This window comes from Zalophus californianus, chromosome 6 (assembly GCF_009762305.2).
Source record: "Zalophus californianus isolate mZalCal1 chromosome 6, mZalCal1.pri.v2, whole genome shotgun sequence".
NCBI lineage: Eukaryota > Metazoa > Chordata > Mammalia > Carnivora > Otariidae > Zalophus > Zalophus californianus.
Genome location: NC_045600.1, coordinates 141,309,565 through 141,335,429, shown reverse-complemented (window position 1 = coordinate 141,335,429; position 25,865 = coordinate 141,309,565). Strand labels below are relative to the sequence as shown.

At 63.6% G+C, this 25,865-nt stretch overlaps 2 protein-coding genes and 1 long non-coding RNA gene across 5 annotated transcripts; 2 read left to right on the top strand and 1 right to left on the bottom strand.

Annotated features, from left to right (window-relative positions):
- Positions 1-374: 374 nt before the first annotated feature.
- FURIN (furin, paired basic amino acid cleaving enzyme) lies at positions 375-15,239 on the top strand. Of its 3 annotated transcripts, none has more exons than XM_027570172.2 (16): positions 375-447; positions 7,499-7,831; positions 8,234-8,332; positions 8,440-8,535; positions 8,887-9,015; positions 9,126-9,202; positions 9,474-9,562; positions 10,071-10,243; positions 10,662-10,874; positions 11,300-11,400; positions 11,483-11,586; positions 11,678-11,795; positions 11,919-12,098; positions 12,519-12,643; positions 12,760-12,870; positions 13,081-15,239. In XM_027570172.2, the coding sequence occupies exons 2-16, from the start codon at positions 7,658-7,660 to the stop codon at positions 13,668-13,670; spliced, it is 2,379 nt and encodes a 792-aa protein (XP_027425973.1). In that variant the 5' UTR covers positions 375-447; positions 7,499-7,657; the 3' UTR covers positions 13,671-15,239. The 3 variants fall into 3 exon arrangements, with proteins under 3 accessions (XP_027425973.1, XP_027425972.1, XP_027425974.1); XM_027570171.2 differs by lacking the exon at positions 375-447 and adding an exon at positions 3,561-3,790; XM_027570173.2 differs by lacking the exon at positions 375-447 and adding an exon at positions 4,381-4,400.
- LOC113909115 lies at positions 14,544-16,808 on the bottom strand. Its single transcript, XR_003515693.2, has 2 exons — positions 16,723-16,808; positions 14,544-15,411 (listed from the first exon to the last, which is right to left on the bottom strand). It is a non-coding gene; the product is annotated as an uncharacterized LOC113909115 (long non-coding RNA).
- FES (FES proto-oncogene, tyrosine kinase) lies at positions 15,979-25,749 on the top strand. Its single transcript, XM_027570170.2, has 19 exons — positions 15,979-16,248; positions 16,755-16,970; positions 17,184-17,357; positions 18,705-18,801; positions 18,931-19,114; positions 20,506-20,643; positions 20,718-20,837; positions 20,985-21,107; positions 21,236-21,422; positions 21,544-21,627; positions 22,204-22,413; positions 22,720-22,842; positions 23,245-23,298; positions 23,754-23,872; positions 24,135-24,229; positions 24,311-24,434; positions 24,653-24,810; positions 24,903-25,025; positions 25,422-25,749. The coding sequence occupies exons 2-19, from the start codon at positions 16,764-16,766 to the stop codon at positions 25,562-25,564; spliced, it is 2,463 nt and encodes an 820-aa protein (XP_027425971.1). The 5' UTR covers positions 15,979-16,248; positions 16,755-16,763; the 3' UTR covers positions 25,565-25,749.
- Positions 25,750-25,865: the final 116 nt, after the last annotated feature.

The following is a 25,865-nucleotide window of genomic DNA, read 5'->3' as shown; positions in this document are numbered from 1 at the left end:
GCAGCAGGTGCTCAATGAATGTCAGCCAGGCTAGACTGCACCCGATGCACCTGTCAGGTGCCCAACTGTGGGTAACACTGGCTGGGGCACTGCGGGCGAGGAAGAAGACACAAAGTGGGCAGAGAGAAGCCATTAAGCCGGTAAATGACTTGGGGATGTGGCAGAGCCACAAGGCAAAGGTAAGCGCAGACCCACCCCAATAACTAGGAAAATGAGGAGGGCTGGCCGTGCTGGGTTCAGATGTCAGCTCCCAATCACTTCTGGCTCCTCCCCCCACCCACAGACACCCTGTTTGCCTGTCATATAAAGGAGGTTTTCCCAAAGTGGTTTAGCCAGAACTGAAGAGGCCCTGCCCTGTGACCAGACAGAAGGAGCCTGGCTGTCGCCCCCGGCAGGTGGCGGAGGTGCTCAGGATGGACCCCAGGTGTTCAGGCGCTAGCTGGTGAAGTATGGGCATGCTTTACTCAATTTTGCATGACTTCAAGGTTTAATTATTTTATTAGAAAAGTTACTGTAGACATTCCTGAAAATGCAGGTAAGCAAAAAGGAAGAAAACAAAAAAAGCTCTCAAAATACCACCCTTTCAGAGAAAGTACCAGTTATTTTGTCAGGGGCCCTAACATGCACGCACGAATGGGTCTGATTAAAGCCAGGTGTGGGTGCTGCTGTGGAGGGCTCTGAGGTGCCCGAGAGCGGGGAAGAGATTTGGGGAGAAGAGGACCCCCCCCCCCCCGGGAGCACTCAGGGACATGCGAGTGTCTGCGTGAACGTAGCCACAGGACGGTGGTTGCCCTCAGGAGCCTTGCAGATTCGCCCCACTTCGAAGATAGAGGCCTGGCTGGCTGGATCCTTCCTCCCAGAGCCTTGCTAGGAAGGTGGGAACCCCCTTCGCAGCCCCTTTGTCCCTCGGGCCTTACCCGGCAGGCCCTGCTTCCCCCCACCCCCACCCCACCCCCAGGCTTTCCTGCTCCAGGCTTCTGTCATGTGGTGCCACCATCTTATCAACTGCTGTGTAAAACTGGTAAACGGATCCAGAGACCCCTGGGTTCTTAAGGCCCTAAGTCGGGGGTGGGCGGGGGGGGGGGGGTGGTGGACCTGGGCTTCAGGGGCAGCTTAGCTCCTTCAGGTGTTAAGGCCTCAGGGAAAATGTTTGGGCGTGATCCAAAGAACAATACATACGCCCAGGACTTGTTTCGGGGGAGATAAAGGAAGAAGTTGGCTAACGGTCACCAGCTGTGGCAAGGTGGGATTCTCTCCGGAAGGGCCTCGTCTCATGGAGAGTGGCTTCCAAATCCGTTTTAGCAAAGAGGACTGTTGTAAAATACAATTGTGTGTGAAACTCCCAAATTGGAGACGGACGAAGGTAAAGATGCTCTGGGCGAAGTAAGGACAGGTGCTCACTCGCTCAGGCCTCTCTCCCTCCTCCCCTCAAGGGATGCACCTCTGAGCAACACAGCTGAAAGAATTCCACCTCCTGCCCAAGGCGGGATTGGAGAGTCAGGCCCTGCCGGGGTGGCGGCCCTCTGAGACAGGGCCGGCCCCTCCCCGTCCTGAGACCCGCTGCCGCGCCCCTGGGGCCAGCCTCGGGGATGCGTGCGGCACCTCGAGGCGGCCAGGATTGCTCCCTTTCTGCGGTGACCTTTCTTCCAAGGCCAGAGGACAAGTGGGAAGGGCACTAGGGAACTCCGAGCCTAGGTGGGGCTAGCCCAGTCCAAATTTCCTCTCAATGGGGTTCTCTAGCTCGTAGACTAGGGAAGAATCATGACTCACTTCCTGCCTCAGTCTGACTGCACAAGCATTGTTTTCCCAAACGCTGCTCCGCAGCTGGTGGGGCTACCCCAGGGTGGCCCCAGGAGCCTAAGCTCCTTGGGAGGGAAGTTCCCACCCTGAGTGGGAGCCAACCAGACTTAGCCCCAGCCCGACTTTCGGAACCCCACATTGCAACCTGAGTTTCCAATTTCCGCGGCATCTGAAAGGGTGTCCCAGTGGTACCTCATCGATTCGTTGAGGATCATCTCTGCTCTACTGAGGAGTAAATGGAGGCTCTCAGAAGGAAGTAACTTGTCCAAGGGGGCGGGGTATGCAACAGTGCCCCCGGGGATCTGGACCCCGGCTTGCCAGTTGACTTGCCACCCAGTGACCTTAGGGATACTACTTGACCTCTCTGGGCCTCGGTTTCCTCTTCTGTAAAATGTAGACATAAATGCTACATAAAAGGTGCCAAAGGAAAATGTATTGTACCCACCTGGTGGGGTTTGTGGGGAGAAAGAAATAAGTTAACACCTGGAGAAGAGCCAAGAACAGCACCTGGCCCATAGGGAGCACTGGGCGGTGTTGGGTTTTGTCATTACCCCCTGTGTTGAGGACACCAGAGGATAATACTGTCCTGCCAGGTAACCTCACAGGGAGCAGGAAGGGATGGGCAGAGACTGCTCCACGACCTTGGAATAACCCAGCCCGGGGAGCCCTTGGCCACATTTCCCCTCTTTTCTTTCTCAGCTCAAGCAGTGGCCGCCTCAGCCAAGTAGCACAGACGTTTTCTAGGGCAGGGACCCAGGGAGGGAGAGGAGCCCGTTGGTATATTGCAAGTGGCTTGGATTCAGGCTCTGCCAAAGCCCCAGATCTCGCCCAGGCTCTGAGGCCTGCTAGTTGGGGGACCTTGGGCAAATTATTTAACTTTGTGCTCCTCGGTTTCCTTATCTGTAAGATGGGATTAATAATGTCGGCCGGAGGGATTATGTGGATTAAATAATGTACTTAAGAAGGAGGTAATGTAAAGTGACTGTCCCAGTGCCTGGCCCGCGGTTGGTGTTTTAAAAAAAAAAAAAAAAGTAAAAGGCGTGGGCTGCTGGTTCAGCTTATCCACCTGTCTATATAGACGCACACAGTCGTGACTCCCCTAACAGTAGGCCTGGGAAGGGGTGCCTCGCCTCGCTCTCAGGGGGAGCTACCCCAGGTCGGTCCCCCGGGACACTTAACTGGGTCATGCCCAAATTCCTGGCTCAGGAATGGGGCAGTCGTGGGGGGTTGGGGACGAGAGGGCCGGCTCCCCCACAATCCAGCCGACACCGAGCTCGGAGTGCCTCCTCAAGCCCTTGGCAGCCCGAGCCGAGGGTTCCGAGTTCGGGTCTCCACCGCCGCCTGCCCCGGGAGCTTGGGGCGCGCAGAGCCGGGCGCGGGGGCGCGGGCAGCGGGGCCGGGGGGTAGGGGGTGTGGGGACGCGCCGGGCGGCCGCCCGGGCTTCGGGATCTCCGGCCCCACTTTCTACCTGCCCCTACCGGGCGCCGGAGGCAGCGGGCGCCCCAGAAGGCCGCAGGGCCTGGGCTCGGGGCCCGGCGTTCTGGGTGCGCGCGGCTCTGGCGCCCAACGCCGGCCGGGACGCAGGCGGCATGGGCGGCGGGCCGGCGGCGGCGGCGGCGGCGGCGGCGGCGGCGGCGGGCCGGGAGCGCGGAGGTGGCGCCGCGAGGGGGAGGGGCGCGGCGGCGGAGGAGGAGGAGCCCGGGCCGCCGCAGCCGCTGACAGCGACGGGAGTAAACAAGCAGCGTCGCCGGGCCCCGGCCGCTGCCCCCGCCCGCGCTGGAGCCCGAGCCCAGGCCGAGCCCTGCCCCTGGTCGCGGGCCGCGCCGAGGACCGCCCGCCGCGCCTCCCCGCCTCCGCGCGGTGACGCTGCTGCTGGGCGCGGGGACGGCGCCGAGCCCAGGCCCCCGCCGCCGGGCTCTCCGCTCGGCCGAGGGGCGCCCGAGCCGCCGCGGCGCTCGCCTGGAAAAGTTACCCGCCCGGGCTCCCTCGGGTAAGCAGGAGGGCGCGGGGCCCGGGGAGGCAGCGCGCCGGGGCGCGGGGGCGCCGGGCCCGGAGAGAGCCGGCCGGACTGGGCCGCTGTGCCCCGGGAGCGGGCTCCGCGGCCCCGGCGCCCCGGCGGGGGAGGGTCGGGGCCGTCCTGACCCGGGCCCCCCCCCCCAGGCCCCGGCTGCTCGGCCCGGCCTTCGGAACTGGCTCGGGGGCCGGCCGGAGGGTGGAGCCGCGGGGAGCAGGAAGGGCGCCCTGCAGCCCACCTGAGCGCGCCGGGCCCGGCCCCCGGCCCCCGGCCCCCGGCCCCCGGCCCGTGCCGGTACTTTTCCGCTTGGGGCCGGGGCGAGCCCTCTGACCTCAGGAAGCGTCTGCGGGGGCCCCCGTTGGGGGCGGGATGGGGAGAGAATTCCAGAGGCGCCGGGTGCTCCCGCCTCCCCGCCGGCCGCCGGGGGCCGCCGCCGCCGGCTCGCCCACTCCGCCGCCGGGGAGGGGAGGAACGGCCGGTCGCCGGGCGGAGGGGATTATTCCCCGGCCCGGCCTCGCCCCCGCCCGCACACCTGGGCGACGGAGACGCAGGTGCGGGTTCTGCGGGCTCGGGGAGGCTGGCTCAGGTAGGTGCTGGGGCTGCCTCCCGCCGAGGCCTGGCGCAGGCCCCTGCTGCCCCCGTGGGGTGGCTGGGCTGCGGGGCTGTCTGCTTGCCAGACAGGTCTGACAGCAGTCACTTGTCTGGTCTGTACCTGCTCTCCGCGTGCCCCGGGGAGGGGGGTGCAGACCCTCTGCCGGGAGAGGGTGTTGGAATTCTATTTTTGACTCGGGAAGCGTGAGGGGAACCCGGGTGATGTGGCCTAGTGAGGGCTGGGCAGCTGCTGGCCAGGTGGGGACGGAGCACAGACTAGCGAAGCTTGACGCCTCTCAACGAGAGCAGCCCAAATTTTACTGTTTCCTCTATGGGGCTTTCACATAAGATTTGATTAAAAAAAAAAAAAAGGATTATGTGGCTTTAAAAAAAAGTTTGAAAATCTCATATCTAGCAGTTTTTACCACCAAGGAAACTGAGGCCCAGAGAGAGGAAGTAACTTGTTCGAGATCGCACAGCAAATGAATAGTTGAGCGGAGACTGGAAATCAGAATTTCAGGGGAGCCTCTCAGTGCCTGTAACAGGACCTGGCTTGGTGTCTCTGCTAGAGAGACTGGATCCTGTACACACCAGACCCTCCGGACCTGGGGGTAGGTTCAGTTTGATGCCTCAGAGCGGCGTCGGAGGTTCCTGGGACCTCTGGAGAAAGGGCTTTGCCTAAGAACACAGCGAGGAAGGGCACTCCCAGCTCTCTCTGGGGCCACAGCCCAGAGCTCAGTCCCATGTGAAGGGGCATCACAGGAGGCTAGAAATACAGCCAGCCTGGTGGCCGGGGGGGGGGGGGGGGGGGGGGGGGGGGGGGTGTTTAAGCTGAACTGGGACTCAGAGGGTGAGTCAGAGTCTGGGATGGGGGTGGGGAGAAGCCCATTCATTCATTGTTCTCAGAGCCTGCTCTTTTGGGAGGGAGGGAGGTGGGAAATCTTCCTTCCCTCCAGGATGCTGAGGTAGGGCTGGGGGTGGGGGGGCGCTTCGGGGCTCTGTGGAAGCCATATCCACAGCTCACCATGGCTAGGGATGCTGGGCAGAGGGAGGCAGGCCCTTTCTTGGGAGATAGTTGGGTCGTGCCTGAAGCCTGTTTTCTTTTTGGGTGCTGCAGGGTAATTAAATAGTTGGTTAATCACCTTTAAGACCAAGCAGCTGCAGTTCCATTCACAATGTGCTGGAACCCAGGCTAGACCCAGATGAGCCCGTCTTGATTTGGGGGCTTTGGCAGGGCTCACGGCACTGTGGTCCGGGGCAGCTTTACTTGCCATCTGGACCCAAGAGGGGGCTATTGCAGTGGGCAGAGGAGCAGAAGCGGCCTTGTTCCTACGTGGCTCTGCCCTCAGGGCCCCACATCCTCTGTTAAATGAGGGGCTTGGCATCTCTTCACACCCTAGGGCCTATGTTTGGCCACCCAGCCTTTCCTAAGACTGGCTTTCTGGAACTTGGATGCCCAAGGCATCATGGGCCTGTCCTGGAGCCCCGTGGACTCTGCCCCATCCAGGGTGAGGAGGAGCCGTATTGTGGATGCCTCCTGCCATCAGCTGTCAGGTTATTTTGGTGTAAACTGAAAATACCCTGGGAATTGTGTGTTGAGTCCCTCCCAGGCTGCAGGGTGGGACTGCAGTAGGAGCGGCCGGCAAGGCTGGTTGTGGCTGAGGGTAGCCCCTGGAGGGGCGAGGTTTCCCAGTGGTGAACCCGCCTGCCCAGCTCCCCACGGCCTGGGTGAGCTGGGGAGCTTCATTTCAGCCGTCTGGCAGAGTGGCCTCCTTTGGGGCTGGGAGTGGTGGGGGCATCTGGGGCCCTGTGGGCAGGCCCTCTGCTCAGTGAGCTTGGCACTGAGGCAGGATACCTCCAACAGCCCCCCTGGGGCCTCCCCCAGCTTCTCCCCACCCCAGGGGCTTGGCTTCTGGCTAGTCAGGGGCCCTCTGTGGGGACAGTTATGTGGCCCCGAGCAGAGAGGTCCCGCTGTCTGTTTGCTGAAGGAGGAAAAACAACACGCAGACTATTGATTCAGCCTCACCTTGGTGCTCCTGGCGCAGCAGCCAGTGTTTGCCCTGGCTGCCTGGGCTCGGATTACGCAAGGCCGGTGGGCGTGGAGTGCAAGGGGGCTGCCGGAGGCCTTTGCGCCCAGGACCTGCGCAGCGCAGGGCTGGGTGGCTCCAGTGTTCCCCAGGAAACAGCCTCAAAAGAGTCTGGGCCCCTGACTTTGCTGACGGACACTGGTCTGGGGTCTGCCCATGGAGGGAGGTGAAGCCACTGGGATCCCCTGTGCTCAGCCCCAAAGCCCCATCCCTCCTAGGGTCACCCGCTGTTTCTTCCCAGAGGGCTGTGGGTCTTCATGCAGGTAACTCCCTGTGGCTGGGTCTGCTTTGCTGAACCAGGAACCCCTGGTGAGCTGGGTAGACACCACCCATTAAAAAACTTTGAAAAGCCAACATTTTATGAAATATACCTAGGTAATTTGGAAAATATACAGTGGCACAAAGAAGAAAATAATATTCATAATCGTCACCATCTTGAGAGAATCGTTGGTTAACGTTTTAGCATGTGTCCTTCCAGATTTTGTTTTGTGGTTATATATAAATACACACGTATAAATAGTTCTTTAAAAACAAAATGGGGTCATGTATACATACTGCTTTATAACCCATCTCTTTTTCACTTTGATTGCGGTGAACATTTATTCTGTTGTTGTTTCTGATTTTGGATGACTCAAGCCTGATACTCTTCATCCCACTTCCGTATTCTTGTGTGGAGAGAGGCTTAGGAGCCGTGTGTGTGTGTGTGTGTGTGTGTGTGTGTGTGTGTGTGTGTGTGTGTGTGTGTGTGTGTGTGTGTGTGTGTGTGTGTGTGTGTGTGTGTGTGTGTAGGGGGGTCCATCTGTGTGTGTGTGTGTGTGTGTGTGTGTGTGTGTGTAGGGGGGGTCCATCTGGCTGGCTGGCTGACCTTGGGGGGCTGGATTCTCACCCGTCTCCCCCGGGGGCCCTTTTCGGGCCTAGATTGAGCCACGGGGGTGGGAAGGCAGCTTTTGCACATGGTGGGGGGGGGACTGACTGTCTACCCTTCTTCCTCCCTTGTTCCCCTCAGAGCCGGCGGCCCTCCTCCCCTCACAGCCCTGCCCTGCTCGGCCCCATGCCCCCGCCAGTCAGCCCCGGGCCACAGGCAGTGAGCAGGCACGTGGGAACCGAGGCCCTGTGACCAGGCCAAGGAGACGGGGGCTCCGGGGTCCCGGCCACCGGCCCCCCCATGGAGCTGAGGCCCTGGTTGCTATGGGTGGTAGCGGCAGGAGCCTTGGTCCTGCTGGTAGCCGATGCCCGTGCCCAGAAGGTCTACACCAACACGTGGGCCGTGCACGTTCCCGGAGGCCCGGCCGTGGCTGACAGCCTGGCGCGCAAGCACGGCTTCCTCAACTTGGGCCAGGTAGGTGCGCCGACTGCCAGCTGGCCTAGGCGCAGGGTCATTGCCAGGGGTGGGGTCAGCGAGGGCAGGGGTTTGGGCACTGGGACCGGGACTGTGGGCTTATCTTCTCAGGGCCATCTGGGTAGGAAGCGTGTTCCGGGTGGCCGTAGGGGGATGGGAGCCGTGGCTGGTACCGCCCTTGGGCTTCCAACAGAGGTTGTTCAGGGGACCAGACTCTGCCCGGGAGGGTGAGTCCCTCTCCGTCCCCTGCACCCCCTGGCCGGGGCCTGGGCAGAGAGCAGATGCCCCACCACCCCCTGGCGTCGTGAGCCTCCCCTTGCAGTCGGTTGTCCACCCCCGTCCGCTGCCTCCCCGGGGACTGCCAGATGGAAAGCCCAGCCCAGTCTCCCTGCTCTGTTGCAGATCTTCGGCGACTATTACCACTTCTGGCATCGAGCGGTGACAAAGCGGTCCCTGTCGCCTCACCGCCCGCGGCACAGCCGGCTGCAGAGGGAGCCTCAAGTGAGTGTGGCCCCAGCCCCTCTGGCTGCCACCCTTCCCTTGCTGCTCTCTGGAGCCGCTTGAGCCCCCCTCCTCCACCCACGCTGGCTCCCCCTCACTCCCTGCAGGTGCAGTGGCTGGAGCAGCAGGTGGCAAAGCGAAGGACCAAACGAGATGTGTACCAGGAGCCCACAGACCCCAAATTTCCCCAGCAGTGGTACCTGGTATGTTGCCTCCTCGGGTCGTGGGTACTCCTCCCCGGTGGCACCCATCTGGCCACTGAGGGCTCCCGCGGGAGGCTGAGGCTGAGGCTGATGTGGAGGCCTCCCCTCCTCCTCCTCCTTTCTCTCTGCCCAGCACTCCCTCCCTGCCCCTTCCTGCTGAGCCTGGGGGCTGCCCTTCCAGAGTTCTGGACACTCCCATGGAGCCCAGGCGGCCAGGGATGGCATTGCGGGCACAGGGGCAGGCGGGGAAAGAGGTTTCGGGGTGGTGAGGGGATTCTTCACGGTACCCCGACCGCACACAGCCAGCCACATCTTGTAAGTGCTGGGGTGATGGGGCGGGTGTCTCTGCAGTCCGGCGTCACCCAGCGGGACCTGAACGTGAAGGAGGCCTGGGCTCAGGGCTACACGGGGCATGGCATTGTGGTCTCCATTCTGGACGATGGCATCGAGAAGAACCACCCAGACTTGGCAGGCAATTATGTGAGGAGGTGGGGGAGGGAGGCAGCCATCCCCGGTGAAGGGTGTCTCAGGGTGGTCCTGTTCTGCCAGTGTGGTCAGACTGTTCCTGACGATGGCCATGTCCTCTGCAGGATCCCGGGGCCAGCTTCGACGTCAACGACCAGGACCCTGACCCCCAGCCGCGGTACACACAGATGAATGACAACAGGTAAGCAACGGCGGGTCCCCAGCCCCTGCCTGCCTTCTCCTCCCTTCCACTGAGGAAGCACGGTCGAGCCCGGACTAAGACCCACTCCCCCAGTAGGCTGCCGTTTCCGTGGTCTTGCTGCAGTTCCGGTCAGAGCAGGGGTGGCCACAGAGCGGAGAGCGTCGGAGGGGACAGGGGCCGTGGCTGGAGGGGTGTGCTGGCCCGTCTTGTCCCTCAGGCTGCACCCGCCACGCTCTGTCCGCCGCTAATGCTGTGCTCTTGGCCCCGGCAGGCATGGCACACGGTGTGCGGGTGAGGTGGCCGCAGTGGCTAACAACGGTGTCTGTGGTGTAGGCGTGGCCTACAACGCCCGCATCGGAGGTGGGTGTGGGCCTTGGCCACCCTGTCCATGGGGAGGGCCCTGCGGGTGGGATTTTCTCCCATCCGGCCAGCGCCTGTCACTTTCCCACTGTGGATCCATGGATCCATTTGGCCACGTGGCTGTTCCTTAGAGGCTTCGCAACAGCTCAGAACCGAGTCCCCTGCGCTGCGGGGCAGGGCAGGGCTTCTTAGCAGGAGCCTCCCTGAATCCCCACCACCCCCACCGAGTCCTTACAGGGCAGGCCTTGATCGCCACACCCCCTAGGGAACCCAGAGGCTCCTTCTAAGCCAAGCTGTGTGGTTGAGGGCAGGGTGTGTTCTCTTTTTCCCTTCGGGCTCTTGGCCTGGCGAGGCAGATAGGCCCGGGGGGCTAGGGGCTCAAGCTTCCCAGCACCGGCCTCTGCCTTCCCCCGCACATCCTCTGGGTGCAGGGCTGGGTGTGCTTTGGGGGTGCCCCTGGCGGCTAGACCCACGCAGCATCCCTCTCCTCACCCCCCTCCGTGGCCAGGGGTGCGCATGCTGGACGGCGAGGTGACAGACGCGGTGGAGGCTCGCTCACTGGGCCTGAACCCCAACCACATCCACATCTACAGTGCTAGCTGGGGCCCTGAGGATGACGGCAAGACCGTGGATGGACCTGCCCGCCTCGCCGAGGAGGCCTTCTTCCGGGGGGTTAGCCAGGTGCGGTGCGGGTCCCTGTGCAGCCCCTTGGGCCAGGCCGGGTGCTGTCTGCTCCCTAGTTTTTTTCCCCATGTTTTTCTGTTCCTGTTCGTTTATTCTTGTGTTATACCTTAGTTTATACAAGGCTTATTTATTAAAATGCTAATGGACCAGACAAATAGCAAAAGAGAAAAATAGGTGGAAATCACCTGTCGTTCCCGCCCCTGCAGTCACCGGTCTGGGCATTTCAGTAGCAGCCCGGGTCTGTTGTTCAGCACAAACAGACAGACTTGCACAAGTGCCCGGCCCAGCGGGGGTCTCAGGGGGTGCGGAGCAGGGTGGCGTGTGCGGACGAGGGGCCCTGTCCCCCGGCGGCACCCTCCCGCCAGGCCTCCCGCAGGCCCCATCTGTGAGTGACCCCGGCGCGCTCTGTCCTCAGGGCCGCGGCGGGCTGGGCTCCATCTTCGTGTGGGCCTCGGGGAACGGGGGCCGGGAGCACGACAGCTGCAACTGTGACGGCTACACCAACAGCATCTACACGCTGTCCATCAGCAGCGCCACGCAGCTCGGCAACGTACCCTGGTACAGTGAGGCCTGCTCGTCCACGCTAGCCACCACCTACAGCAGCGGCAACCAGAACGAGAAGCAGATCGTGAGTCCCGCCCGGGAGGGAGGGGCGGGAGGTGGGGCTGCCTGCTGGCTCTGCTCAGGGCCCCCCTCCCAGACCATGTGTGGCTGGGGGAATTGGTGGCCCAGTCATCGTGGGACGGGCGCTGGGAATGGGGCCATGGGGCTGTGCGAAGCCCCTGAGAAGTGTAGACTCTCTGAAGATGGGCACGGCTCTGAATGGTCTCCAGCCTGGAGCTCAGCACCTCGTGCCTTGGGAAACTGAGGCCCCGGGAGGGCCAGGCATTGGCCTCTTCACAGCTAGTGAGCGAGGCAGCAGCTGGGCCTGAGGTGTCCTGGCCCCGGCTCCCCTGCCATCCGTTGGTGCTCTGGGCCTGTGGGCAGGGGCGGGCAGGTGGCCCCTCTAGTCCCTCCACCCATCACGGGCCCAACACACCGCTCTCCCGGCAGGTGACCACGGACTTGCGGCAGAAGTGCACCGAGTCTCACACGGGCACCTCGGCCTCGGCCCCCTTGGCAGCTGGCATCATCGCTCTCACCCTGGAAGCCAAGTAAGCAACCTCGCCCCCACCAGTGCCTCCTGCAGGGCAGCCCTTGGCCGGAGCCCCGGGCCTCACCCTCCCCCCTTTGCAGTAAGAACCTCACCTGGCGGGACATGCAGCACCTGGTGGTACAGACCTCAAAGCCCGCCCACCTCAATGCTAACGATTGGGCCACCAACGGTGTGGGCCGGAAAGGTGAGGACAGGGGCTCCCCCAGTGCACGGGCTGGGGGAGGGTAGGGGGGCCCTCTGCCTCCCAGATGACCCGGCCTTCCCTGCCCCCGCAGTGAGCCATTCATACGGCTACGGGCTGTTGGACGCGGGTGCTATGGTGACCCTGGCCCAGAACTGGACGATGGTGCCCCCCCAGCGGAAATGCATCATCGACATCCTCACTGAACCCAAGTGAGGCCTGGCTCGCAGCTGGTGCCGGGGTGGGGGAGGGGAAGGGGGGGTGTCGGGGTGTGTGTGTGTGTGAGGCCCCGCCCTCCAGGCCAGGCCGGCAGACGGTCCCTGCTGTCTGCACAGGGACATCGGGAAGCGGCTGGAGGTTCGGAAGACGGTGACCGCCTGCCTGGGGGAGCCCAGCCACATCACACGGCTAGAGCACGCGCAGGCCCGCCTCACCCTGTCCTACAATCGCCGTGGCGACCTGGCCATCCACCTGGTCAGCCCCATGGGCACCCGCTCCACCTTGCTGGCCGCCAGGTGCCTGCCCTCTCCCCTGCCCAGCCTGTTCCGTCCCTCACGCTCGCACACGTTCACCCTCCTGGACTTGTCACAGACTCTTAGTGGCCACCACGGTCTTCTCAGTGCGGGTGCTGTTGGCACTTTAGGAGGGATGCTTTTGTCCTAAGGGACTGTCCCACATCGAAGGAGTTCCTGGCTTCTACTCGTTACATGCCAGTAGCGTGCCTTCCCGTGTGTAGCAAGCACCCTGCACGTTTCCAGAATCTTGTGGTGGAGGACATCTGGCCTACTGGGAAACAACAGCTACAGGCATTTCCAGCCCAGTGGGGTTGGCGCTGCACTGGGGGAGGGTGTGTGGTCCACGTGTTGTGGCCTTGGTGTCCCCTTGCTGGGGTCTCCCAGAGGCCTCCAACAGCCATGGGCACCCTTCTCCCCCAGGCCACACGACTACTCCGCAGATGGGTTTAATGACTGGGCCTTCATGACAACCCATTCCTGGGATGAGGACCCCTCTGGCGAGTGGGTCCTGGAGATTGAAAACACCAGCGAAGCCAACAACTATGGTACTGGGGGTGTTTGAGGACTGAGGGGGAACAAAGATGGGAGCCGGCAGGCCCTGGGATTCCAGGAGCGGTGCCAGTGCTCCCTAACTCTTGCCTCCTCCCCCACCCTGGAATAGGGACACTGACCAAGTTCACCCTCGTGCTGTATGGCACGGCCCCCGAGGGGTCGCACCCGCCTCCCGAGAGCAGCGGCTGCAAGACCCTCACGACCAGCCAGGCCTGTGTGGGTCAGTAGTGGTTGCTCCTGGGGCTTGGGGCGGGGGGGGGCGGTGGGAGGGCGGTCCCCCTCTGGCACAGAGGGGACCTGTCCTGAAGCCCAGGGCTAGGAGGAAAGGGGGTTTGAAGAGACCTCGGGATGCCACAGGTCGGGGGCTGGAGGCTGCTTGGGGCCGCCATGCCTGCTGAGCTGACGCGCACCTTCTCCCCCTTGCCGGCAGTCTGTGAGGAAGGCTTCTCCCTGCTCCAGAAGAGCTGTGTCCAGCACTGCCCGCCAGGCTTCACCCCCCAAGTCCTCGATACTCACTATAGCACGGAGAATGACGTGGAGATCATCCGGGCCAGCGTCTGCGCCCCCTGCCACAGCTCGTGCGCCACCTGCCAGGGGCTGGCCCCCACAGACTGCCTCAGCTGCCCCAGCCACGCTTCCCTGGACCCTGTGGAGCAGACGTGCTCCCGGCAGAGCCAGAGCAGCCGCGAGTCGCCCCAGCAGCGGCCGCCGCCGCCGCCCGCCGAGGTGGAGACGGAGCCCCGGCCGCGGGCAGGGCTGCCGCCCTCACACCTGCCCGAGGTGGTGGCCGGCCTCAGCTGCGCCTTCATCGTGCTGGTCTTCGTCACTGTCTTCCTGGTCCTGCAGCTGCGCTCCGGCTTCAGCTTCCGGGGGGTGAAGGTGTACACCATGGACCGTGGCCTCATCTCCTACAAGGGGCTGCCCCCCGAAGCCTGGCAGGAAGAGTGCCCATCTGACTCAGAAGAAGACGAGGGCCGGGGCGAGAGGACCGCCTTTATCAAAGACCAGAGCGCCCTTTGACGAGCGCCTACTGCCTGCCCCTTCAAGCCCATCCCCTCCTTGGGCACTTTTTAATTCACCAAAGTATTTTTTTATCTTGGGACTGGGTTTGGACCCCACCTGGGAGGCAAGAGGGGCAGAGACTGCTTCCCACCCTACCTTCGGGCCACCTGGCTGCCTGAGGTGGGGCCCCAGGACCAGCTGGGGAGCCGGGGAGGGCCTCACCCCCACCTCCAGCACCCCTTCCGTGTGGAGAAAGGAGTGGAACCTTTAGGGCAGCTTTCCAAGGTCCAGGCCCCAGCCAGGGTTCTCTGCGGAGTGAAGAGGGTCAGCCCTTCTCTTTGGGGATTCCTGACCTGGGCTGCAGCTCTCTCCCTTCCCTGTTCCCTCTAAAGCAATAACGGTCCCCATCCAGGCAGCAGGGAGGCTGGCCTAGGGGGTATTTGAAGGAGGAGGCCACCTCTCCAAGGGCTTTTGTGTCCCCGACCCTGTCCCCCCACGTTGGTGAGCCTCTTGAGGAAGTGGCGATCAAAGGAAGGGACCAAGGCAAGGCAGGTGCTTTAGGGTGTGCACGTGAGTGCACGCGCGTGTGTCCCCCCTTGCCCACCTCCACCACAGCTGGCTGCCCGCCGAGCCCCGTGCTGGTGTCCTGACCACCCTACCTTTTCGGGCCCCCTCCCCTCCTGCCAGGGCCCAAGTCCCTGTTTTCTGAGCCCGGGGCTGCCTGGGCTGTTGGCACTCACAGTCCTGGAGCCCCTGGGTGGGTGGTGGGGAGGGACGGTGGCCCAGCCGGCCTCTCCCGCCTCCCACCCGATGCTGCTTTCCCCTGTGGGGATCTCAGGGGCTGTTTGAGGATATATTTTCACTTTGTGATTATTTCACTTTAGATGCTGATTTTGGGGTTTTTTTTTTTTTTTTGTATTTGTAATGGGGGTAGCAGCTGGACCACCCACCTTCCCACACCCACTGTCCACTCTGCTGTTCCCCCAGCTACGCTGGCCCTGAGGTGTGGGGGGCTGCAGCATGTTGCTGAGGAGTGAGGAGGAGCTGAGCCCCAAGTCCTGAAGAGGCAGGCGGGCAAGCCAGGTGGGCCCTAGGAAAGGGGATCGTGGTGGGAGGGGCAGGCTGTCACCCGTGTTTCAGATGGGGCGCATCGTGCCAAGGGCTCATGGGTCACTGGTTCTCCAAGTGCCAGGGGCGGGCAGGTGGTGGCACCGAGCCCCCTCCAACACTGTGCCCTTGTGGAGAAAGCACTGACCTGTTCTGCCCCCTTAAGTCCCCCTCTTCTGACGTGCCTTTCGCACCCCTCCCATTAGGACAATCAGTACCCCCCCCATCTGGGAGCCCTCTTTTCTTTCTCTCCCCCAGCCCTTCCTGGCACCCAGCCACCTGCCTAGGGGTGTCTCCTCCTCTCCCATCCCCCCACCCTTGTGGCCAGCCTGGCTGATTTTGTAAGATACTGGGTTGGTGCCCAGTGATTTTTTTTTTCCTTGTAATTTAAACAGGCCCAGCATTGTTGGTTCTATTTAATGGACACGAGATAATGTTAGAGGTTTTAAAGTGATTAAACGTGCAGACTATGCAAACCAGGCCTGGTCTCCAGTGTGGTGATGTTGTTCTTCCTGGGACCCTGGGACTGCATCCGGGATGGGGGCGGGGATTGGGGCCAGTTGATGTCCCGCTTGCCTCTAGGTGGGCCCAAGTCAGGACTCCAAAGGCCGTCTCCCGCGGAGTTCTAGGGCCTCCCTGGGGGAGCGGTGGGCTGTGGAAGAAGGCAGCAGCTGGGGACAAGCCCTAGGGTGTGGGACATGGGAGCCCCAAAAGTAGTACAAGCAGAGGGCTTCCACCCCCACAGGCCTGGTGTCCAGCGGGTGGTGTCCCCCCCCCCCCCCTCCTTGCTCAGGATCTCCCTTGGCTGTAGGGCTGAGGTCTACGGTGGAGCCCGACTGAACCAGGATAGATGGTTTTTGCTGGCCGGTGACCAGTCAGGAAACTCCATACCTGTCCACTCCCCCATTCCGGCCAGCGCCCCCCTCCCCCAGCTTCCCTTGGGACAGGAAGCCCCTGCCTCGGGTTGGGGAGTGGTGGCCGGTTCCCCAGGACCTGTGCCCGAGAAGGAGGTCTCTCCTCGGGGATATTTACTTGGAAATTTTATTCAAATGTTGGCTGGCGCCTGAGCCCTCCTAGGGGAATCCGATGGGGTGGGGAGGCCTGGAGCAGGCTTCCCCCTTCCCCTTCTGGGCCGCCCGGGCCGGGCGCCAGGCCCCCACCGCGCGGCGGCCGCTTCCCCGCGCTCCCGGGCGCTGCCCAGGCCCTGGGGGCGCCGGCAGGCGGCTCTCCGCGCGGCCATTCTTCCCCGGCCCCCTCCTCCCTTCCGTTTCCGCGGCCGCGCGGCGCGCTGGGCAGGGGGGCCGGCAGGCGTCGGGGGCGCCGGCCCTCCCGCCCGCCCCTTCCCCTCGCCGGGCCCGCCCCGGCCGGCCAACTGAAACCGCGGCAGGAGGAAACCGAATCAGGAACTGGCCAGGGTCGCCCGGGCCGCAGTCGGGCCGGAGTCGTCCTCGAGGCGTCCTCGGCAGCCCCGGAGCAGCTGCCCGCGCAGGTAAGTGCTGCCCCGAGGCCCAGGCGGCGCGGGCGGGCGCGCGCGGGGGGGTGGAGGGGCGCGGGGAGGGGTGGGGGCGGGGAGGGCAGCGGCGGCCAGGGGGTGCCGAGAGGGGGACACTCCCTCCCCCCCCCCCCCCCCCGCCTCCCACGGTGGGCTGCGCGTGGCAGGGCAGGGGCCTGGCTCAGGCTGTGGCTGCCTGAAGCCCAGCGGAGGGTCCCGGGCACGCCGAGCCCCTGGCAAGGGAAGGGTGCCCGGTGGGAGGGCCTGGAGAGGGAGGGGTCCCCTGGCGCCAGGCCTTGGCCCGAGACACGGGAAGCGATGAGGGCCTGTCCCAGGCCAAGTTGCCGTTTTGGACCTCGGGCTGCATTTCAGCGGGACAGGACCCCACCTCCTGTCTGTCTGCAGCTCCTCTTTGCCCCACCAGCCTCCAGCCTCCCCGGCTGGCCCCTCCATCTCCGGCTGCTGCCTTACCCAGCGCCGGGCTGCCCTGTCTCTGTCCCCAGGACGGCACCATGGGCTTCTCTTCAGAGCTGTGCAGCCCCCAGGGCCACGGGGCGGTGCAGCAGATGCAGGAGGCTGAGCTGCGGCTACTGGAGGGCATGAGGAAGTGGATGGCCCAGCGTGTCAAGAGCGACCGGGAATATGCAGGGCTGCTGCATCACATGTCCCTGCAGGACAGTGGAGGCCGGGGCATGAGCCCCAATAGCCCCATCAGCCAGGTGGGGGTTCTGGGGCACCCTAGGCCTCCTCGTCCGCTTGCTGCCTTCGACTGAGGAATTCCTCTGGGTGACGGTTCTGTCCGCCCGCCCCCTTCCTTTCCCGGAGCCCACGGGGCTGGGCAGGGTGGGGGGTGGGGTTGGGGAGTCGGCAGGCCTGGGCTGGGGAGCCATTGTGCCCCCCACTCCCTGTCTCGCCCGTCCTGTGTCGCATAGTCCTGGGCAGAGCTCACCAGCCAGACGGAGGGCCTGAGCCGGTTGCTGCGGCAGCACGCGGAGGACCTGAACTCAGGGCCCCTGAGCAAGCTGGGCCTGCTGATCCGGGAGCGGCAGCAGCTGCGTAAGACCTACAGCGAGCAGTGGCAGCAGCTGCAGCAGGAGCTCACCAAGGTGGGTGGGGGGCCCTGGGCTCCCCCTGGCCGCTGCTGCCCAAACGCTGACACTCAGGGGGCTGCTTTTGCACAAGAGCCCCTGGATTCACTGGGGGAAGTGCAAGTCCCTGACCGCAGGCCTGCCCTAGCTTCCGTCCCGCCTCCCTGCACTCGGGGCCGGCCTGTGGCAAGGCCTCTCCGTGCGAGCTCTGCGCCCTGACCGCACGCCCGAGTAAAGTAAAGGTGAGCGATCCAGCCGTCGGCTGCAGGGCGCGCAGGATCGGTGACCCCCCTCCGGCCAGGCGCCGGCGGGCTCTGGGGCCTGGGGGAGGAGTCGGCTCCTCGAAAGGCAGCAGTGTGGCCCCGACACAGAGGTGTGAAGCCGGCCCGCCTGCATGTGAACCCCGCCTGCCTGCATGTGAACCCTGCCCGCCTGCATGTGAACCCCGCCCTGCTGCTCCATCTAGAGGCTCTGCCATCCGAGCTGTTCGGCTTGAGCCTGCCGGGTGCGGTGTGCCGGTCAGCAACCCCCGCGCCACACCCCTTCCACCTGCCCCAACCCCAGCCTTCCCACGGACCCACAGCGGCCCCTGGTGGCCACTGTCCACCTGCCGGCGCTCTCCCCAGAAGCGCATCTAATTCCGGGGTCGGCCTGCTTTTATGGGGTACTTCTACTGGAACGCAGCCATGCCCGTTTCTTCGTTTTCCTATTACCTGGGGCTGTTACAGAGCTAGAGTGGCAGAGCTGAGTGATTTCAGCAGAGACCGTATGAGCCTAAAGTGTTTACCGTCCGGCCCTTCAAGAGAAAGGTTCATTTTGTCTTTCCATTAAGCTGTTATACAGACGAGGAAACTAAGGTTTAGAGGGCAGGGATGGAACTTACCCAAAGGATCCCAGTGCATAAACAGGGGAACTGGGATAAGAACTTTGCTCTTGGCCATCCATTGTTCCTGCCACCCGGAACGGAATTTGCAGGACTTGCTGCAAAGTGAAAATGCAGGGCCTGTTGTCAAAAAATTATGAAAGAGTTTCAAGATGTCATCAACAGAGCGTTGAACCAAGCCCAGGCCATACGTGCCCGCAGCTGGGGCCTCCCTGCCACCAGATACCACTCTAGGTCAAGGAGGGCCAGGTGTGGCCTGCCCAGCCCGCCTCTCTGCCTCGCCCAGGGGCCTGTCCTTAAGCCAGCTCCTCTGACCTAACTTCAGCAGCAGAGGTTGGGCCCCAGAAGCCTCCAGGGCCTTCCCTGAGGACAGACTTAGATGCGTGGCCTGCCGAGCCCATGGGAGACCATGGGACCTCAGGCGGAACTCTCCTGTGCCCCGGGGACCCGCTACCCCACACTGGCCCCTCCTCTCTCCCCAGACGCACAACCAGGACATTGAGAAGCTGAAGAGCCAGTACCGAGTCCTGGCGCGGGACAGCGCCCAGGCCAGGCGCAAGTACCAGGAGGCCAGCAAAGGTGTGTGGCTTCCCTTCCTGGAAGAGAAAGAATCCCGAGCCAGTCCTGACCTGTCCATGGGTGCCCAGGGAGTGGGGCCCGCCCGGGGCCTCTGAGCCATCACCCACCACCCCTCTCCTCCCCTGGCAGACAAGGACCGTGACAAGGCCAAGGACAAGTACGTGCGCAGCCTGTGGAAGCTCTTTGCTCACCACAACCGCTACGTGCTGGGCGTGCGGGCCGCCCAGCTGCACCACCAGCACCACCACCAGCTCATGCTGCCTGGCCTGCTGCAGTCGCTGCAGGACCTGCACCAGGAGATGGCATGCATCCTGTAAGCCCACGGCCTCAGCCCGCCCCCTTCACCACCCTACAGCCCTGCCGCCAGGCCCAGAGGCTGGGTCCGGAAAATCTAGTCCCGTGAGCGTGAAAGCGGGAAAAGCCACATAGTCACGGGAGAACGGGCCCTGGGCCGAGGTGTGGAGCCCATCAGCTTATATCTGGGCCATGTTATTCCAGAATTCCTGTCGCAAGGTTTTCTTATTTTATGGAGCACCATTCTAGGTTCTGGGGTACAGCAGGGACAACGGAGATGAAAGCATCTGTCCTCTAGGATCATTCATGGTATCGGAGAGAGGAAAGAGAGCAGCTACAATGGGTAGCATGTGTGAGGCAGTAAGTGCGACGGAGAAAAGTCAGACAAGGAAAGGCGATGGGGAGGCAGGGGCCGCAGGGCGGGCAGGGAGGAGGGACAGCTTTCAGTAGAGTGCTCTGGGAAAGCCTCAGAGGTACCGGAGCAAAGGGGTTGGGGGGGGGCGGTGTTTGGAGAAAGACCGTTCCAGAATTAGGGAAGAGCAGGTGCGCAGGCCCCGGGGTGGGAGAGCGGAGGGTGCCTGAAATCCAGGAGCAGCGGGACAGCGAGTGCAGCCCGGGCAGAGGGAGGGAGGGCAGAGTGGGAGGGAGGCCGCTCGGGTCCAGGGCTTGGGGCGCTGCTGGTGATGGAGGGGCCGGCAGGCCGTTGTGAGGACTTGAGCGCTCCTGTGTTGAGAAGACACTTCAGGGGGCCGGGCCGAGGGCGGTTGCGGGAGCGCGGACTGCTGGGCCAGTGGTAGGTTCCTGGGTGCACTCCCACGGTGGAGCCGGGGCCGCTTCTCTACGGACCAGAAGTGAGGTGTGAGGTGGAGCCAGGGACGATGGAGCTCCTGCTAACTTACGTGGACAGGAAGGAGAGAAACGGGTTCGGGAGACAGGAGGTGACGTTTCAACTCATGGAGTTAGGGTGTCTGAGGGACATCCGGCGGGGATGCTGGCGTAGGTGTGTGGCCGCGTGAGGCTGGAGCTCGGGGAGGGCCTGGGACTGGACACGTAGGTGTAGGGCCAGCAGCACATGGGAGCCCAGAGCCCCCGCCGTGGGGCTGGCGGCCCGGGACAGGTGCACCTGTACTCACATTCACCAAGCCATCCGCGTACACCACACGCTCTGCACACCAGCTCTCACGGGGTCCTTGTCACCATGCCCAGCGTCTCCATTACATGCACCAGGAAGCAGAGATAAGGGAGACATTGAGTAACTTGCCTGTGGTCATTTGGCTGGTAAATGATGAGGGGGAGAGGGAGAGTCAACCCCCCGGGGCGGACTCCTCCAAACCCAGCGTCAGGGGCCCCGTGCTGCCCAGCCCAGCCCGGCCCGAGGCCCCATTGACCAGAGCTCCTGTCCGGAGGCAGGAAGGAGATCCTGCAGGAGTACCTGGAGATTAGCAGCCTGGTGCAGGACGAGGTGGTGGCCATTCACCTGGAGATGACTGCTGCTGTCGCCCGCATCCAGCCCGAGACCGAGTACCAAGGCTTCCTGCGACAGTATGGGTAAGCCCCTCCCTGCTCCTGCTGGGCACCAGGGCTTCTGGCCTGTTCACTGATGGGGCACTGTCCCCCTCAAGGTCCGCACCTGACATCCCACCGTGTGTCACCTTTGACGAGTCACTGCTTGAGGAGGGTGAACCGCTGGAGCCAGGGGAGCTGCAGCTGAACGAGCTGACCGTGGAGAGCGTGCAGCACACGTGCGTGGTGGCTGGGCACTGGGCCAGGGTGGCCGGGGGCGCGGTGCCGTCTCTGCCAGAGCTTGGCCGTGTGGCCAGGCTTGCTTGGCTCTGCGGGGGTGCATCTGAGGGGCAACGGCTCTGACGCCGCCCTTCCTCTGGGCACAGGCTGACCTCGGTGACAGATGAACTGGCTGTGGCCACCGAGACAGTGCTTAGCCGGCAGGAGGCGGTCACTCAGCTGCAGCGCGATCTCCGGAACGAGGAGCAGAACACCCATCCCCGGGAGCGGTGAGCGGGTTCGCCCCCAGCAGCCTCCTGGCCCGCCGCCGCCCCCCTCGCCCGCCGGCCGACCCGCTGCTGGCCGCCAGCTACGGGCTGAGCCCCTCTCCCCGCCCCCCACCCGGCCCCACCTGCAGGGTGCAGCTGCTGGCCAAGAAGCAGGTGTTACGAGAGGCGCTACAGGGGCTGCAGGTCGCTCTGTGCAGCCAGGCCAAGCTGCAGGCCCAGCAGGAGCTGCTGCAGGCCAAGCTGGAGCAGCTGGGCCCTGGGGAGCCCCCACCCGTGCTGCTCCTGCAGGATGACCGCCACTCCACGTCATCTTCGGTGAGCTGCCTGCCACTGCCCGCCGCCACCAGCCTCGCCTGCCCGCCCGGGGCGCGCTCCTCATTTTTGCCCTCCCCCTCCCCAAGCCTGGCCACCCGCTGACGTCTGTCCCTGGCCTCAGGAGCAGGAGCGAGAAGGGGGAAGGACACCCACCCTGGAGATCCTTAAGAGCCACATCTCGGGAATCTTCCGCCCCAAGTTCTCGGTGAGTGGAGCCCAGTGTGGGCCTGCATCTCTGCCCTTCTCTAAGGCGGGGGGCCCGGCCAGGGGTCTCCGACACGTACCCGCTAAGCCCCTCCCACCAGGGTGTTTGGGGTTCATCACTGCGTTGCCCTAGAGAGGCGGCTCTGCCCAGAGGGGACTGCTTTTATCGGGGAGTCCCTATCTTCCCTGGGATTCCAGATTCCGTATGTCCCCAGGTCTTTGCCAATCAGCCCCTCCTTCCGCTCCACCCCAATGTGTGCTGCAAGCTTGTTGTTTCCCCCCCCCCGGCCCCCCCTCCTGGCTCCGGAGGGAGGAGTTGGGTGGCGGGGGCCTGGAGGAAAAGGCAGAAGCCCGGTTTGAGGTCAGCCAGCCTGGTCTCCCCCTCCCAGCTCTGCCTGGAGCGAGCCTGGCTCAGTCTGTTGCTTGCTCGGGGGCGCTAATGCCACACAGCTGGTTTGTGAGGACGAGGGGCATATGTGAGAGAGACCCCCCCCCCCAGCTGACCCCCATCTGTCCTGGTGGCCTCCCCTGGCAAACTGGCTGAATGACCCTTCCTCACTTCCCCTGTCCCTGCCAGCTCCCTCCACCCCTGCAGCTCGTGCCAGAGGTGCAGAAGCCGCTGCACGAGCAGCTGTGGTACCATGGGGCCATCCCACGGGCAGAGGTGGCTGAGCTGCTGACACACTCCGGGGACTTCCTGGTGCGGGAGAGCCAGGGCAAGCAGGAGTATGTGCTGTCTGTGCTGTGGGATGGCCAGCCCCGGCACTTCATCATCCAGTCCGCTGACGTGAGTGGGCCACCCCCCCGCCCCCCGCCCTCCCCGCAGGGGAATGGCCTTGGGAGGGGAGGAAGTTGCTGCTACATCCGATGCTTCCTTGGCGGAGCTGCAAGGGGCCACAGAGAGCACCCAGTCCGTGCAACAAGCCAGAGGCACAGTCTTCAGAGTGGGTCCTGCCCCGAGGAGGGCTCCAGGCTTGTGGCACGGCCTCAGAGAGCGCCTTCTCTGCCGGCTCTGCCTCCCGTCTCTCCTCTCCCAGGGCTCAGGCCGCCCCAGCAGAGGAGGCCGTTGACCCTGGGTTCCCCTGCCCCGCAGAACCTGTACCGACTGGAAGGGGACGGCTTTCCCAGCATCCCCTTGCTCATCGACCACCTGCTGCACTCCCAGCAGCCCCTCACCAAGAAGAGCGGTATTGTCCTGAACAGGGCTGTGCCCAAGGTGAGCCTTGGGCCCAGCCCCACCCACGCCACCTAAGCCACGCAGCGTCAGAGCAGGAAGGGTTTCCCGGGTTCCTGTCTACGTACGGCGTGAAGTGTGATTCCTCACTCCTCAGGGGCCCAGCTTCCCTCTAGGTTTGGAATCTCAAGGCCACGCCCGTTCCGTGGGACATACATATGCACATACGTGCAGAGCTGATACTCCCTCAGTTAGGGGCCCCCGCCTGGTCCCCAAAGTCATCTAAGTGTGATCCTGATACTGTCCAACCCCCATTTTTCAAACCAACAAACCGAGGTGCTAAGAAATGAAAAACAGCATTGGTGGGGGATGTCTGGTCCCCTGCAGGGCCCAGCACCCATTCCCCTCACTGACTTCCCACCCCCCACCCTCTCCCTCCCCCAGGACAAGTGGGTGCTAAACCACGAGGACCTGGTGTTGGGTGAGCAGATTGGGCGGGTGAGTCGAGTGCGCTGCCAGCCCCCTGGCTGCCTGATTTTCCCTCCCCCCCTTCCGCCAGCATCCCCGACGCCCCCTCACGCGACCCAGGCCCTCTCTCCTCAGGTTGCTCTCATGTGAGCGGGGCGATACCCTTTGTTCACATGAGCTATAATATACCTGCTAAGGAAAGAAGGCACTTTCTTAAGAGTCAGAATGGTTTTTCAACCCAAGTGAAAGAGATTTGGGGGTTTTCTGTGTCACTTCTGCCCGTGAATGTGGCAAGTCCGAGGTAACCTTCTTTGCCTATCCCGTGCACACCCCTTTGGCTCCCCACCCAGGGGGTAGACTCCTGCGGAGCGAGGCCGAGCAGTCGGAGCGCGGGGGCAGTGAAGGGTGGGTGGGGACAAGTGCCCGGGAGTGAGGAAGAGGACCATGGTCCAGGGACGACTGGTAGGAGCCCGAGACCCTTTCAGGGCAACTTTGGCGAAGTGTTCAGTGGACGCCTGAGGGCCGACAACACTCTGGTGGCGGTGAAGTCTTGTCGAGAGACACTGCCACCTGACCTCAAGGCCAAGTTTCTACAGGAAGCGAGGTGGGTGATAAAGTAACAATCCCACAGTTCCACATACAAAGGGTCCCTCTGTGTGTGGCATGAGGTAAAGTGCTTGACTTGATCCTCACGCCCCCGTCCCCCGCACCGTGCAGGTGGTACCCCCCACCTAGTGCCGAGGGGTGGAGGCTCAGCGACCCACCCGAGGTCACATGTCCAGGTCTGCTGGTCTCAGAGGCCATTCCTCTTCTGCTGCCTTCTCCCACCCTCCCTCGGTCTCCCTGGGGTTCCCGGGGCTCTCCAGGATCCTGAAGCAGTACAGCCACCCCAACATCGTGCGTCTCATTGGCGTCTGCACCCAGAAGCAGCCCATCTACATTGTCATGGAGCTCGTGCAGGGTGAGCGGAGGAAGCTGGTCTCCGGGGTGGGGAGGACGCTGCCGCCTAAGGCTCACCCGGGCTTCCCCTGCCCACCCCCAGGGGGCGACTTCCTGACCTTCCTGCGGACTGAGGGCACCCGCCTGAGGATGAAGACCCTGCTGCAGTTGGTGGGGGACGCGGCTGCGGGCATGGAGTACCTGGAGAGCAAGTGCTGTATCCACCGGTGAGTGAGGGGCGCCCACTGCAGCACCCCCCCACCCGCCACCTAGCGCACCCCGCCGCTCCCCTCAGGGCAAGCACGTGCTGCTAGCCCTGGCGGTTGCCTGTCCCCATGGACCAGGAGTCCCAGGGGTGGGGGAAGCAGCTTGGTTCATGGCTGTGCCTGGAGCGCTGGCCTGGGCAGGTGCAGCTACCGCATGGACGCTCTCCTGCCCCACCCAGGGACCTGGCTGCTCGGAACTGCCTGGTGACGGAGAAGAACGTCCTGAAGATCAGTGACTTCGGGATGTCCCGGGAGGAAGCCGATGGGGTCTATGCAGCCTCAGGGGGCCTCAGACAAGTCCCCGTGAAGTGGACAGCCCCGGAGGCTCTTAACTACGGTACCTGGGCCTTACCCGGCTGTCCCCAGGCCAGAGCCCTCCCTCCGGCCAGCAGGACGTGGCCAGCCCACTCACGCCTCTTCTCCCTGCAGGACGCTACTCCTCTGAGAGCGACGTGTGGAGCTTCGGGATCTTGCTCTGGGAGACCTTCAGCCTGGGGGCCTCCCCCTACCCCAACCTCAGCAATCAGCAGACCCGGGAGTTTGTGGAAAAGGGTAAGGCCGAGCCACGCCGCCTTCCCAGGGCTCCGGCCAGGCTCCCTCAGGCCCCCTGAGGCCCACGGCGCAGAGCGAGAGTCCTCCCGTAGCTGCCGCTGAGCGAGCCCCTGTGTGTGCCAGGCCAGCATATCTCATTGACTCTTCACAGCAAGGGAGGGAGGGCTTAATACATCCCTTTTAGAGCAGGAACAGGCAGGCTGGCCGAGGTCACCCAGCTGGCACACAGTGGGACCGAGATTAGAGCCTCTGTGTCCTTGGGGCCCTCGAAGAGGGGCGCCCCGAGAACAGTGCCTCTTAATAAGCAGCTCCCATTGCTCCAGGAATGGCCCCAGGGGCTGCCGGGTCCCCCCGCCCGCCCCTCACGGCCCGTGTGTGCGGTGCCTGTGCCCACAGGGGGCCGCCTGCCCTGCCCCGAGCTGTGCCCCGACGCTGTGTTCAGGCTCATGGAGCAGTGCTGGGCCTACGAGCCCGGGCAGCGGCCCAGCTTCAGCGCCATCTCCCAGGAGCTGCAGAGCATCCGGAAGCGGCATCGGTGAGGCCGGGCCCCCTTCTCAAGCCAGTGGCCTCTGCAAGCAAGATTGTACCTCCACGCAGTCTGGCTCACACCGCTGGATGGCTCCTCCCCGTCCTGGACCCCGGCCACTGGCATCCATGCTGCCGGCAGCCATGCCTGCCGGGCCTTCCTCTTCCGGGCGGAAGTAATAAAAACCACTTGTGCCCATTGAGTGCTCTTGGCATGTGCGCTCCTCCGGACGGCAGGTCTGAGGAGGAGTCGGGGGCCCATGCTGTGGCCGTGGGGAAGGGGGAGGACGGGCAGTGTTCGTGGGGCAGAACAGA

Coding starts and splice junctions, on each gene's coding strand:
- FURIN (XM_027570172.2), top strand. CDS start 7,658: ATGGAGCTGAGGCCCTGGTTGCTATGGGTGGTAGCGGCAGGAGCCTTG. Junction 10,244..10,661: donor TCTTCCGGGGGGTTAGCCAG/GTGCGGTGCGGG, acceptor CTCTGTCCTCAG/GGCCGCGGCGGGCTGGGCTC. Junction 11,587..11,677: donor CAACGGTGTGGGCCGGAAAG/GTGAGGACAGGG, acceptor CTGCCCCCGCAG/TGAGCCATTCATACGGCTAC.
- FES (XM_027570170.2), top strand. CDS start 16,764: ATGGGCTTCTCTTCAGAGCTGTGCAGCCCCCAGGGCCACGGGGCGGTG. Junction 19,115..20,505: donor CAGGAGATGGCATGCATCCT/GTAAGCCCACGG, acceptor GTCCGGAGGCAG/GAAGGAGATCCTGCAGGAGT. Junction 24,230..24,310: donor TGTCATGGAGCTCGTGCAGG/GTGAGCGGAGGA, acceptor GCCCACCCCCAG/GGGGCGACTTCCTGACCTTC.